The sequence below is a fragment of the Ochotona princeps genome, chromosome 13, assembly GCF_030435755.1.
Source record: "Ochotona princeps isolate mOchPri1 chromosome 13, mOchPri1.hap1, whole genome shotgun sequence".
Lineage (NCBI taxonomy): Eukaryota > Metazoa > Chordata > Mammalia > Lagomorpha > Ochotonidae > Ochotona > Ochotona princeps.
This window is the reverse complement of record NC_080844.1, coordinates 47,520,281-47,534,405: the sequence shown is the minus strand read 5'-3', so window position 1 is coordinate 47,534,405 and position 14,125 is coordinate 47,520,281. Positions and strand designations below refer to the sequence as shown.

The 14,125-nt window shown below is 52.7% G+C and overlaps 1 protein-coding gene across 1 annotated transcript; it reads left to right on the top strand.

The window, feature by feature from the left end:
- The first annotated feature begins 5,065 nt into the window (after nucleotides 1-5,065).
- Nucleotides 5,066-14,039, top strand: CUEDC2 (CUE domain containing 2). The gene is made up of 9 exons (XM_058671455.1): nucleotides 5,066-5,178; nucleotides 12,146-12,232; nucleotides 12,525-12,668; nucleotides 12,754-12,815; nucleotides 12,905-13,032; nucleotides 13,116-13,298; nucleotides 13,432-13,493; nucleotides 13,572-13,632; nucleotides 13,705-14,039. The coding sequence occupies exons 2-9, from the start codon at nucleotides 12,159-12,161 to the stop codon at nucleotides 13,849-13,851; spliced, it is 861 nt and encodes a 286-aa protein (XP_058527438.1). The 5' UTR covers nucleotides 5,066-5,178; nucleotides 12,146-12,158; the 3' UTR covers nucleotides 13,852-14,039.
- Nucleotides 14,040-14,125: the final 86 nt, after the last annotated feature.

Here is a 14,125-nt window from a genome sequence, read left to right as displayed (position 1 = left end):
CTTTCCAATTAAAAAAAAAAAAGAGAGAGGCATAGGGGCTGACATGGAGGCACAGGAACTTAAGCTGTAGCCTGTGATAATGGCATCCCATATGGTGCCAGTTTGAGTTCTGGCTGTTCTGCTTCTTATCCAGCTGCCTGCTAATGTATCTAGGAAAGAAACAAAAGATGACCCAAGTCCTTGAGCCCCCACACCCATGGAGGAGGCCAGCCCCATCTGTTGCCACTGTTTGGGATGTTAACCATGAACCTGTGGAGAAATCTCTCTGTAATGAACCCTTTCAAACAAATAAATCTTTAAAAGGGTTTTAAAAAAAGGTATGAAAATGGGCTATGGTGTTGTGGCACAGCAGGTTGGACCACTGCATGTCAGAGTACCTGTGGAGTTCTGGTTTCTCTGCTTCTGATCCAGCTTCTTGCTGATGCATCCTGGGAAGGCAGTGAGCTGATGACGGCTCAAAGGATTGGACTCCAGTCAGCCACCTGGAAGATCCACATGAAGGCTCCTGGTTTCTGCCTAATCCAGGCTTGGCTGTTGCATCAGAGAGAATAAATTTTAGAATGAGGATTCTCTCTCTCTTCCTGGCGCTCTACCTTTCAAGTAGATTAATATACATAAGCATTACAATAAATAAAGCTAGGGCCCGCACGGTGGCCTAGTGGCTATAAGTCCTCGCCTTGAACACACTGGGATCCCATATGGGCGCTGGTTCTAATCCCCCACAGCTCCACTTCCCATCCAACTCCCTGCTTATGGCCTGGGAAAGCAGTCGAGGACAGCCCAAAGCCTTGGGACCCTGCACCCGTGTAAGAGACCTGGAGGAAGTTCCTGGCTCCTGGCTTCGGATTGGCACAGCACCACCCGTTGCGCTCACTTGGGGAGTGAATCATCGGACAGAAGATCTTCCTCTCTGTCTCTCCTCCTCTGTATATCTGGCTTTGCAATAAAAATAAATAAATCTTTTAAATAAATAAATAAAGCTAACCTAGCCTATCACCTTCTGATGGGTCTACTTGGGTACCTGTCACCCATATGGGAGACCTAGATTGCAACTGGTCCTGTTTCTGACCTTTGTGGGCATTTGGGGAGCGTACCAGGAAGCAAGAGCTCTCAGCCTCTTGAGTAAAGTAAATAAAAACAACACCTATTCATTAAAAACCATACTATATATAAAATATGAAAACGATATTGCAAAAAATGCAAATGAAGGAAAGAATATGAGAGAAAGAGAGATACTTACTCTCTTACCTTTCACCATAAAAAGTAAATATATTTCAGGGACTAGTACAGTGGCATATCATGCTAATTCTCTATCTGTAATGCTAGAAACCCATAAAGGTACCGGTTCTTGGGCCCGGCAGCGTGGCCTAGCGGCTAAAGTCCTCGCTTTGAACCCCCTGGGATCCCATGTGGGCGCTGGTTCTGATCCCCGCGGCTCCACTTCCAGCTCCCTGCTTGTGGCCTGGGAAAGCAGTTGAGGACGACCCAATGCATTGGGACCCTGCACCTGCGTGGGAGACCCGGAAGAGGTTCCAGGTTCCCGGCATGCTGCTAAGCCTTTTCAAAAAAATCCTTCTATAAAACAATGCAGTATGCAAAAACTAGATGAGTCCCACATCAACATAAGGCATGCTCTATGTCTTCCCGGGCTGTCCTCTTGGGTCTACAGACTTGAATTCTCTTCAAGAACTTTCCCCATCAGTGAGGATCCTCACTGCTTCAAGACATTCCATTTTTTGCCCTGGAAGTAACCCTCAACTGTACAGCAGCTTCCTTTTGTTCCCCAGTCCCAGCAAGGGAGCTCTGACTGCAGGCTTTCAAATGTCCATGGGGCATTTTATTGTCCTCCAAGCCCTGTAGAGGTGAGCCCCACAAGAGCTTCAGCCGAGTTGTCAGGTGGGTGCAGGGGTCCAAATCCTTGGGTCATTCTTCACTGCTTTCCCCAGGGCATTAGCAGAGAGCTGGATATTAAGTAGAGCAGCTGCTTCCAAACTAGAGTGTCCCTATGGGATGCTGGTATCATATCATATCAAATTCACCTGCTATGCCACGATGCCAACCCCCTGATCCTCTCTTTTTACATAACCCTTCAAAGTTCAAAACCTATAACACATCTGGGCTGCCAAGGGTCTCCACTGACTTGATGTTAGGACAGCAAGGCAGAGACAGGGAGTGAGTCATATAGCTTGTGGGAATCTAGGACTCTCAACAGAGGCTGGTGCCCCAGGCCCTGGCCCGAACAGTCTCCTCTCCCTTGCCTTACTCTAACCTTCTCTGTTAGCCAATCCTGGCATCTTATCCAGAGTCCTTCACTCAACAAGTACTTTGGTCCCTATCACACATATGGGAGACCTAGGTTGAGTTCCAGGGTCTCACTTTGCCTGGCCCAGCCCTGGCAGTTATATGTATGGCAGTTATATGTATTTGGGAAGTGAAACGGTAGATGGAAGGAATCTCTCTCTCAAATAAATAAAAAGAAATAAAATTGTAACAAGATGACAACGGTCATCTTTTTAGAAAGTTAGATAGAGGTTAAACTATGGAAGACTTCAAAAGCACGGTCAGATTTGAGCAGTCAGGGAAATCTCTGAGCAGAAAAGTAGCTCGAGTCAAAGTGATGAAGAGATGGGCGCCACAGGCAAGAGGGAAGCCTGCGGGAGTGTCTGCTAGCATGCACTGGGCTGTGGCCATCAGCTTTCCCATAGCCTTGCCATTGGTGATGCAGCCCAGCCGGGCACCAGAACTGAGTCCCTAGGGTATCTGCTAGAGCTCACGGCCTATAGAATTCAGTTCTCAGAGCCAGGCAACCAAAGTTTTCTTAGCCCTGACACTGCCCTCCCATGCTGCTTGGTGAGTAGTCTCCCCTTCCCACATGGAGCAAGTTAAAGCCCAGGGTCAGTCAGAAGAGGAACCTGGGATCTTAGGATACCTCTCCCTGAGGGGGCCTGATGTGAGAGAAGGCAAGGAAGAAGGGACAAGAGATTCCTAGATGCCAACGGAAATTGAACGCGGGTATAAAGGGAGGAGGATGGGCAGGCATTCTATTCCCCAGGGATACTGTTGTCAGTTTTGCTGTCTGCCTCAGGGTGTGCCCCATGAGGCCAGACACAGGATTGGGGGTAGCAAGGGGCTGCTGAAAGAGCCCGAACAGACACACTGCGAAGAGGACATCTCTCTGCACACTGGGGGTACTTCCTGAGCTAAAGGGGGTCCCCCAGATAAGAGCCTAGGAGTCCCACCTTCCTGAAAAAGCCTGCAGCTCCGTGCTGGGGATGGTGGAGTGGAGGAGCTGGGTGTCCTGGAAGCACACCGGCTCTGCAAAGCTGGACCAAGGACTGGCTGCAGTCCTCCCGGAAACCAGCTGCAGCCCACATCTCTCCCCGGTGGAGAGAACTCCCAACCAACACACCCAGGAGGCATGTGATGTGCCCCGGCCCTGTGTGAATTCCAGCAAGGGAAAACACTTACCCATGAAACCTCCACTCTCTCTCTCCACTCTGTCGTCTTCCTGGGGCTGGATCTGCAGGGATCATTTCAACTCCAGCCTTAAACAGTACCCCCACCCCCACCCCTGCCCTCCATGCTCCTCTGAGAAAGGAGGAAGGTGTGGAAGGGCCAGACACCCTGGCCAGGCAGCTCTTTTTGACCTCAAGCCGGAGTGGGAACTCCCTTCTCCCAGCCTCCACCATTCCTCTCAACATTCCCTTTCTCATCTCGGCCTCTGAATCCCTCCTACCTATTGACACCAGCCCACTGGATGCAGTTTTCTGCCCCTCACTGGACTCAGTGCCTTGTACTCTGTGAGGAACCATGGAGGGCACGCTCAGCCTGGGCTTCCAGCTTAGGTGAAATGCAGGTATCCAAACACCAGCTGTATTTGAGGGAGCCAGGGGCAGGGGGAGAGGGTTCTTTGCTTCCTCCTTGGAGTCTGCGCCCATCATCTGGAGGGAGACAGAAAGCTGAGGGGACAGAGAATGTAAGTGGCTTCAGGGTCTGGGCGACCGTGGAATGCAGGAGAGCAGGGACTCCCTGGTACCCATATCTTATAGTTTGTGTGTCCTTGGTGTGAGGTGGTCCCCCTCCTTAACTCACTTTTGGGCCTCTGGCCTTTGGGTCTGACCCCTGCCATGGAGGTGTGGGAGAGTTTGAAATCTCTCACTCCATCTTTGCTGAAAGCTCAGAAAGTGTTTTTTGTTTGTTTTGTTTTGTTTTGTTTTTCTGCTATCTAGCTGCTCCCAGATACCATTTAAGAGAGCAGGGGAAGGGGAAAGAGGGAAGTCACACGGTGTCAAGGACAGTGGTCGGGCGGCTTTGACCAGAATTCGGGACAGCTCTGAAGGTTCCAGGAAAGGAGGGTTGCAAATAGAGTCCCTGCGAGCAGTTGTGCAATGGAGACACGTGGAGAGAAGGTCCCTGGAGGGCGGATTACGACCCCTTTTGCAGAGGTTCTGGGACTGTGAGCCTCAGGGGAGGTGGGGGATACAGCTTCTGGGTCCCCAGCCTTCTCTCAAGTGTCTAGCATGGACAAAGGACTCATCTCCACCGGCTGGGCTAGTTTACCCTGCAAGGGGACTCCTTCTTTCAGGACCCGTTTCGGGGTTCCTGGGAACATACCAGGTGGGCAAGGCGGACTCTGACTTGATTAGGTGCCAGGGCTTGAACCTGGACTGGACACGAAGGGAAAAAGACGCTGGGATTTGGGGACAAGAACCACACCTGTGAATAAGGGTCACCGGATCCTAGCAAAGAGCTGCAGCGTCCTCTCTGGAGGGGCGGGAAAAACACGGAGAGGAGGGTGAATATGTAATTTGCGGGCAGAAACGCCGGGAGCGAGGTTCGGCTTCGGCAGAAGGAAAGCCGGTCGCAGGAACACACAAAAACACAGCACCTGCAATTCTACCCATTGCGGGGGCTGGGGGCGGGGTACCTCTACGCCTAGCTCCTCCGTACCCGCATGAAAAATGGCCGCCGTGGCTTTCCCATCCAAAGCTCGGGGATAGAAGAGACTAGGGGGAGCTATCCCGCCCCGTTGTAGACAATGAGCCCTTCTCAAAAATGGCAGCTACAGCGTCTGCGAACGGGAACCTCTCTGGGCCCCGCCTTTGATCTCGTTGGTGGGGCTGGGGGATGAGAGCTGCACCGCGCGGGACAAGTCGCCGGCGGCGCCCGACGGAGCAGGTGATTACCCCTCCAGCCCCTGACCCAGGGGTAGGAGAGTCGCAGAGAGCGTTGGCCCGGGTACCTGACCTGAATGTTTCCCCCTGGTATCCCCCACCCGGGCTCGCCGACCCCTGTCTCCGATTCTCTCTGTGTCCTGTATGAAGGCATATCCAGTTTCCTCAGGCTGGCTCTTCGAGTGTCCCCGAAGGCCGCAACTGCATCCCCATGCCCTCGGCTCCACTATTATGGATGCTTTTGGGTGCCCCACTAGCGGGTTTCAGGCGCTCTTGCTTCAGGGGGCCGGTCATTATCGCTTTCCCACTTCCTGTGTGCCCCTATCTCTCAAGCCCGTGTGTGCCCTGCCTGACTGGATGTCAGGCGCCCGGTTTCCTCCATGTCCTTGCTGCTTGCAAGGGTCCCCTGGGGCTTGCACTATGGGACTCATGCCCCAGGAGGAGGGCTTTGCTGGGATGGAGGAAGCACGGAAGAGCTCGTTACCAGACCTGCCCACCCGCGTTCCTCAGGACAGCCCTCCCAACACGGCCTGCTCCCCGTCCGCCACCCAAGGGAGGGGCACAGCCCCCTCACGCCCGTCTCAGAGGGTCTCCACTAGGTAGCAGGGGCGTCCAGGCCTGTGTCCGGTCCCCGAGGAGCTCTGGGGCCAGTGGGAGGCATCGTGTTGGCTTGTTGGGGTGGGCCGCGGGGAGAAAACAGGTCCCACAGGATGTGATTTGGAGAGACGGGAGATGTTCTAAGCCGGCAGGACAGTGTGGGCCAAGATTCTGAAGCGGGTCAGACAGGAACAGTAACAGCCTGCAGCCCTGTTACTGGCATGGAGATGGTGTGGCATGGTGACAGTGTGGGTTCTCTGGGACCAAGAGGCCTGAGTGTATCCACCACAAACTTGCTTTGTGATTTCTGGCAAGGGATTCAACTTCTCAGTACTTCCATTTCCTTTTGGGTGAAGTGGGGATAAGGTTCATATATGCATTTTGGGGTTAATGTAGGTTAGTTAAGTTAATTTACAGTCACTCAAAAAAATCACAGAAAGTGGAACTTGGGGACTAGCACAGTGTCATAACAAGTTAATCTTCCGCCTGCAGCACAGGCAACCCATATGAGCGCTGGTTCTAAGTCCAGCTTCCTGCTAATGTGCCTAGGAAAGCAGCAGAGGATGGCCCAGGTCCTTGGGCTCCTGCACTCATGTGGAGAAGATGGAAGAAGCTCCTGGCTCCTGGTTTTGGACTGGCCCAGCTCTGGCCATGGCACCGTTTTTGGGAGTCAGTGGGTGAAAGATCTCTGTCTCTCCCTCTTTCTCTATAGTTCTGACTTTCAAGTAAAATAAATCTTTTTTAAAAAAATGAAACTTTAAAATTTTCATGCAAAAATGTTTTGCAATCCATGTTTACTTCTCCATCAAACTTTTTGAAGACCCCTCATATGAATTTCAACATTTGTTAGCACCAAAATAAGCTTAATTTAATTCCATTTTCCATGAACTTTTTTTTCCCTTCAAATTCTAGGTGCAGAAGCAAACAGAGAACTTCTGTCTGTTAGTTCATACTCCAGTTGTTGGGAGCTTAATTCAGTCCATTTTTTCCATCTGGGTGGCAGTAACCCAGTTACTTGAGCCATTAGGGGTCTTATTTAGCAGGCAGCTGCAATTGGGCCAGAGCCCAGTGTTGAATCAGGTAACCTAATGGGACAGCCAGCTCTTACATGAGTGTTGTTTAGAAGCAGTGTTGTTTGAAAAGCAGAGTGACACAGAGAATCTTCCCTGTGCCAGTTCACTTCCCAAATGCACACAACAGCTGGAGCCTGGGATAGACCAAACCCAGCACCCACAACTCCATCCAGGTCTCCCATGTGGGTGTCAGGGCCCAAGTATTTGGGTCATCCTCTGCTGCTTTCCCAGGTGCATGAGCAGGGAGTTGAATCAGAAATGGTATAGCTGAGATTTAGAACAGATACAAACCAACAAAAAAAGAGAAAACAAAAACTGATGTAAGATGTGGGTGTTACAGGTGGTGGCATAACCCGCTGCACTGTGAGACCCACCCTTTCGTGAGTTCTTGGAAGTACGTTGCATATGTACAGTGCTGGGGCAGTGCCTGGTCAGCAGTGGGCAATGCCTACCTGTCATGCCCATCATCAGAGCTATTGAAGGAGGACTCATGACAGAGGGACAGTCCCATTTACTAGGCAGCACTAATGAGTGATCCCTCAAAGTCATGGATTCTGTAGGTTACATCTGGAAATGTGGAAAGCTTTGTGGAAATCACATCTCTACACTAAAGGAAGATGGCTGCTCAGACTCATGACTTAGGAAAACAGTTTAGTAAACCAGATCTCCCTGGCTCAGGCAGGGAGACAACTATTGGGAAGAGGCCCTGGGCAGGAGGGACAAGCTGGGGAGGGCAGGGACAAGAGAGCAGCAGGCAAGCTGGGTGAGGGTCAGGCAGCCTAAGAAGGGCGAGTGGAAGATGTTCCCTTAGGAAGCTCTGGGGAGGGAGCCTTTCTTTAGGGACACTGAGGAGTTTTCCCTTTCCCAGCTTCCTGACCAGTGGACCTTGGTTAGCAAGTCAGAATCAGTCAGCTTCCCTGAGAAGCTTCTTGCTGAGACTTGCACTCCCCTCAAGCACCAGGAGCCTTTGTTCCTGCAGAGGTTCCTGGGCACACAAGGTCATGCATCTGCCGGAGGGCAGCATCCCCCCACCCCAAGTCCCCAGGGTCCAACAGACAAGCATTTCCGTGCTTCCTAATATAACTCCTGTGCTATCACAGTGACTGTGTGACCACTCAGGGTATGAGGCCACTTTGACCGTAAGTGATAGCCCTGGCCCAACGCACCTGCAAGTCTTGATATCTTCTCCATCCACAGAGTAGCCCTAGAGTAGACACTGGATTTTTTTTTTAAGATTTTTTTTAAGATTTATTTATTTTTATTACAAAGTCAGATATACAGAGAGGAGAGACAGAGAGGAAGATCTTCTGTCCGATGATTCACTCCCCAAGTGAGCCGCAACGGGCCGGTGTGTGCCGATCCGAAGCCAGGAACCTGGAACCTCTTCCGGGTCTCCCAGCGGGTGCAGGGTCCCAATGCATTGTGCCGTCCTCCACTGCTTTCCGAGGCCACAAGCAGGGAGCTGGATGGGAAGTGGAGCTGCCAGGATTAGAACCAGCGCCCATATGGCATCCCGGGGCGTTCAAGGTGAGGACTTTAGCCGCCAGGCCATGCTGCTGGGCCCTAGACACTAGATTAAATCTTGATGACCATAGGCAAGCCGGGTGACTGGGTAAGGCATTAACCCTCCCAGGGCCCCAGCTTCTCTGTAGAAGGGGAAGTAGCTCAATTATGGAGTGCCCATTTGGTGAGAGATGTTGAGCATGCCCAGGTGAGTCCACCCAGGGCACAGTTCCTATCTTCCTGCAGTCACTGCAGAAATGTTAGACACTGTGACCATCACAGCTCCAGTGATCATGTTAGACACTGGAACTACAGATGATCAGCTGTAGCTGTGAGGATGCTGCTGAGGCAGGGCAAGCACAGCCTGAGATGAGAGTGGGAGGTGATGGGGTGGGGCGGGCATGGGCTGCAGTGGCTGAAGCCCTCACGTGGGATATGAATGCTATGTTGAAATGTCAGGTTTTCTTTTTCTTTGGAATGTCAGTTTTTTGAGTCTTGGATATTCTACATTTTCTATCCAGCTTCCTGCTAATGTGCCTGGAAGGCACTAGATAATGGTTTAAGTACTGGGATTCCTGCCACCCATGTCGGAGACCAGATGGAATTCCTGGCTCCTCAGCCCCAGCTGTTACTGACATTTGGGGAGCAACCTGATAGATAGCTCTCTCTTGCCCACCGACTCTCTTTGCCTTTCACACAGACAATAAACTATTTTTAAGTTATTTATTTTTTAGGATTTATTTATTTGTTTGGAAGGCAGCAATATGCAGGTGTGGGCAGAGAGAGATTTTCCATTTGCTGATTCATTCCCCAAATGGTTGCAATGGCCAGAGCTGGGATGGTGTGAAGACAGGATTTATAAGTTTTTTTTCCAGGTCTCCCACTTGGGGACCTAAACACTTGAGCCCTCCTCCCTGCTTTCCCAGGTGCATTAGCAGGAAGCTGGATGGGAAATGGAGGCACTAGGACTAGAACCAGAGCCTATATGGGATGCCAGCATCACAGCTGGTGACTTTATCTACTATGCCACAGTGCCACCCAATAAGGAAATCTTAAAAAAAGAGAGAAAGAAAGATGAGCCTGGCGTGGTAGCCTAACGGCTAAAGTCCTCACCTTGCACACACCGGGATTACATATGGGCGCCAATTCTAATCCCGGCAGCCCTGCTTCGCATCCAGCTCCCTGCTTGCAGCCTAAGAAAGTAGTGGAGGATGGCCCAAAGCCTTGGGACCCTGCTCCCATGTGGGAGACCTGGAAGAAGCTCCTGGCTCCTGGCTTCGGATCAGCACAGCTCTAACTGTTGCAGCCACTTGGGGAGTGAATCAGCAGATGGAAGATCTTCCTGTCTGTCTCCTCCTCTCTGTATATCGACTTTCCAATAAAAATAAAATAAATGTTTAGAACAAAAAAAAAAGGAAAGAATGAATGAATGGATTGGAACCAAATCAGTTCTAGAGGTTCAGAGGAGGTGCTCCTTGAGGAAGAGGATTTTGAACTGAGAGCGAGGGGTCAAGAAGGAGTAAGTGAAGGGGTCGATGTGGCATGGTGCCCAGGCAGAGACCTGTACCAAGGTCCTTACTGGGATACAACTTGAGCATTCATTGGCTGGCTGAAATCAAACCAGGGTGATTGAGGGGGCTGCATGATGGGGCTAAGGCCCAGACTGAAGGCTGTGAAGATGTTGGACTTATTGGAGTTGTAGCAGGAACGTACTAAGCCAAGAAACTGTACATATTTAAAAGACTAAGAGAGCTAGACAGAGAGCTCCCATTCCCACATACCTGCAATGGTGTGAGCTGGGCTGAGGCCAGAGCCAGAAGCCAGGAACTCAATCCAGGTGATAGGAAGGCAGTTACTTGAGCCATCCCAACAGCCTTCAAGGGAAAATGAATCATGAGCTATGAGGTGGGTAATGAACCCAGGTACTCCGCAATGGGATTGCAGGTGTGTTAACCTGTGTCTTCACCTCCAGGCCACACAGCCACCTTGAGAACACATGATTTTTGAAAAAAAAATAAATAAGAGGCTAAAATGTGGAGTTTGGTTGCTAGAGCAAAGATGGTAGTGGGGAGAAGGGTTTGGAAGCTCTTATGTGCAAGAAGTAATGTAGAGGCAGAGGTGGGGAGAAGTAGACGCGCTGAGAGGGAACAGCTGGGCTGAAAGGGAAGTCAGGGCGGGGACAGTAGCAAGGATCATTTCCAGAAGTACGGAACAGCTGGGTACTCAGACACACATTTACTGAGGATGGCCTTGGAGGAGGGAAACACTTTGGGATGTAGTGGTACCAAAGAGCTAGATGTACAAGCCTGTAACTCAGAGCAGGGGACTGGACTGGAGGACTGGACTGGAGGACTGGACCCAGGGGACTTGGTGATATTTGTTTCCTACAGTTAAGGGCCAGATGAGATCTTCCAGAGGAAGGGAATGAGAACAGCGAGAAGCGCAGTGGCTTTGAGCTTGGGGAGCTCCAACATTTGGAGGGGGCCAGGGAAGGCGCCAGGGAAAAATGGCCAGAGACGTAGAAGGAAACCAGGAGAGTGTGTTGTTAACATTGGTGCTATTGAAATGGCAGATATTAGGTGTACTCATTAAAAAAAGTGTCCTCCCTACCCCCTTTTTTTTTCTCCCTATCCCCCCCCCGTTCTTCCTCCCTACCCTCCCTTTTTTTTCCTCCCTACCCTTTTAAAAGTATTTGAGAGGCAAGGAGAGACAGACAAGCGCTCCATCCACTGGCTTGTCCCCCAAATGCTACCAACGGCCAGGTGGCCAGGTGGAAGCTGGGAGCTGAGAACTCAATTCATGTCTCCCATATTGGTTGCTGGAAGCCAACTACTTGAGCCTTCAGCTTTTGCCTCTCGTGGTCTGCATTAGTAAGCAGCTGAAACCAGGCACTGTGATGCAGACATCCTAACCAGCATCATGACTGCTACCTGAACATCTGTCCCCTACCCCCCATCTTTGTAAATTAAACTAGACAGAATCAGCAAGCTCAGAGGACCAGTCAATCTAATCTGACCAAAATCAGGAAAATTAACTGCTGGCAACCTTAGCTCAAGAGATTTGTTAGAAATGATGGAGAAGCCAGACTGGAGGTGGAGAGAAGTGGATAGAATAGAACTAACAGGACAGGATTGCTTGGGTGTGGAAGGGGTGAGGAGGCAGTAGAGGCTGGGGAGGTGGGCAAGGCTGAGACTCACAGGGGAGCAGGCCTTGGGAAAGAGAATGGCCAGTCCTCCTTGGGTATCCCAGGCTGCTGGAGGGGCGGGGTTTGGGCAGGAAGAGCAAGTTCATGAAAGCCTGCCCCTTCTATCTGGGCCCCCAAGCCAGAAAAGCCCCTTTATGCTGAGAGGGTGGGTGGCCTTTTCTGAGTGGAAGAAGAGCCGTGCTTGGTCAGGAGGCCTGCTCCTGGAGGGGCTACACAATGAAGCCCCTTGTGGCTGCACTTGGAAGCCAAGTGGCCTCCTCACTGCTGGGATTCCTCAGCAGCCAGGAGGCATGTGACCCCAAGACCTTGGGCTTTTGCCAGAGGTTCTGGCCCGCTGCTGAGGAGTGGGATGAGGGACGTTGGGAGGAGGGCAGGGGGGTGGAATCCCCCCTCTGGAGGCCTTCTCTGAGACAGTGCCATGCCCTGTTCGAGGCTGGAGGAGGTGGCAGGAGTGGCAGCAGAGGGGGCTGGGAAGGCCCCAGAGACAGATGGGTCCCCAGAAAGCCAGGAGGGAAGGGCAGCTGTCCCCGACCCAGCGGGTGGAGGCAGGCTGAAAAGGGCCTGGCAGTCCCGCCTACTTTGTGTCTCTGCAGACAAGGAGAGAGCATGGAGCTAGAGAGGATTGTCAGTGATGCCCTGCTCGCATTTGTCCAGACGCACCTCCCAGATGCCGACTGCAGGTAGAGGCCGCTCCTGCGGGAGGAGCATGCTTGGGTCAGGGCTGGGGGAGCCTGGACAGGGTCACACGCTGCCCATTCCCAAGGCAGGGTTGAGGGGGCTTCCTGGCAGCCCATCCCATCACTGTCACTGGAGGGGTCAGGGCGCGGGTGGGGTGGGCATCCTCCAGCTTATGGACTGAGTTTGGACTCCCAGGCCCAATGAAGCCAAAAGCCAGGGTGTCCAGCAAAGTAGCAATGGGGGTGGGAGAGGTATCCACCGTCCAACCCAGGCATGCCTTCTCTTCCCCCACAGCGGTTTGGATGAGGTCATCTTCTCCTATGTGCTTGGGGTGCTCGAGGATCTGGGCCCCTCTGGTCCCTCTGAGGAGAATTTTGACATGGAGGCCTTCACTGAGATGATGGAGGCCTATGTCCCTGGCTTCGCCTGCATCCCAAGGTAGGGCATGGCTCAGAGGGGAGCTGGCTGGCGCTGGGAGGTGGGCAGAGGCATTCCCACATCTCATCGGCCTGTTGGTCCTCAGGTCCACAGTAGGGGACATGATGCAGAAACTCTCAGGGCAGCTGAGTGATGCCAGAAACAAAGGTGAGGGGGTGCTCCTGGGTGCATCACAGCAACACCTCGGAACACACACACTAAGCCCCAACATACCTCTTGTTTTCTGCCTCTTTAAGAGAACCTGCAGCCACAGAGTTCTAGTGCCCAAGGCCAGGTGTCCATCTCCCCTGAACCTCTGCAGCGGCCTGACAAGCTCAAAGAAGAGGCCAGGTCTTCGGCTGCCACTGAGGGTGCCCAAGAGGAGGTACTGGGGAGAGGGCGCTGAAGGGGGACCTGCAAGTCAGGGAAGGAGGGAGCCCCACTTCTTGTCTTTGTCTGTGCCCACAGGCAGCTGGCACTGAGGAGGAGCTCCTGCCTGGAGTGGATGTACTCCTGGAGGTGTTCCCCACCTGCTCGGTGGAGCAGGCCCAGTGGGTGCTGGCCAAAGCTCGGGGCGACCTGGAAGAAGCTGTACAGATGCTGGTAGAGGGGAAGGAAGTGGGGCCCCAGGACTGGGACAGCTCCAACCAGGTATCCTCTCTCTGGGCTCTGGCCCTTGGCCCTGTTCATGCAGCTGTGGCTGCACTTTACCCGGGGGAAAGCTCCATCCCTCCCTGTCCCCACTTACTGCCACTGGGCTTAGACCAGGCCTCCTCCTTGGCAGGACCTGCCCAGGCGCCTCCGAGGCCCCCAGAAGGATGAGTTGAAATCCTTCATCCTACAGAAGTGAGTCTGGGTTGGGCTGGGCCAGGCCCTGGCAGGCCTTCCTTGGGGGGCAGGCGCTCATCCAGTTGTCTTTGGCAGGTACATGATGGTGGACAGTGCAGAGGATCAGAAGGTTCACCGGCCCATGGCTCCCAAGGAGGTGAGAGTGGAGGGGGTGGTAGGGACGGGCTGGTTCCTGGCTTCTGCCACTCACTGTGGAATTGCTATGCAGGCTCCCAAGAAGCTTATCCGGTACATTGACAACCAGGTGGTGAGCACCAAAGGGGAGCGATTCAAAGATGTGCGGAGCCCTGAGGCGGAGGAGATGAAAGCCACGTACATCAACCTCAAGCCCGCCAGAAAGTACCGCTTCCATTGAGGCGCTCTCGGACTCTGCCCGCCCGGGGCCTTTGTGGCTCCAGTCCCACAGGGAGGCAGGAGCCCCTTGTCCCCACACAGGCCCCTCCTCAACTCCTGTCCCCATCCCTGTCCTCAGCTTCCTGGCTCCATAGCACCCACCTACTGTTGGAGCTGCCTCCACGGACACAATAAAAGTGACCCAAGGAAGCTGTGAGCAGTTCTGGTCATTTCTACCTCAGGGCTGAGATATTCTGTACTTGTCTGACCTTTCACCCTCTCTCCCAGCCCCAGCT

Bases quoted from the DNA above. Each gene is read 5' to 3' on its own strand.
- CUEDC2 (XM_058671455.1), top strand. From the start codon at position 12,159: ATGGAGCTAGAGAGGATTGTCAGTGATGCCCTGCTCGCATTTGTCCAG. The intron at 12,233-12,524 runs GTAGAGGCCGCT...CTTCCCCCACAG, and splicing joins CTCCCAGATGCCGACTGCAG to CGGTTTGGATGAGGTCATCT. The intron at 13,033-13,115 runs GTACTGGGGAGA...CTGTGCCCACAG, and splicing joins CTGAGGGTGCCCAAGAGGAG to GCAGCTGGCACTGAGGAGGA.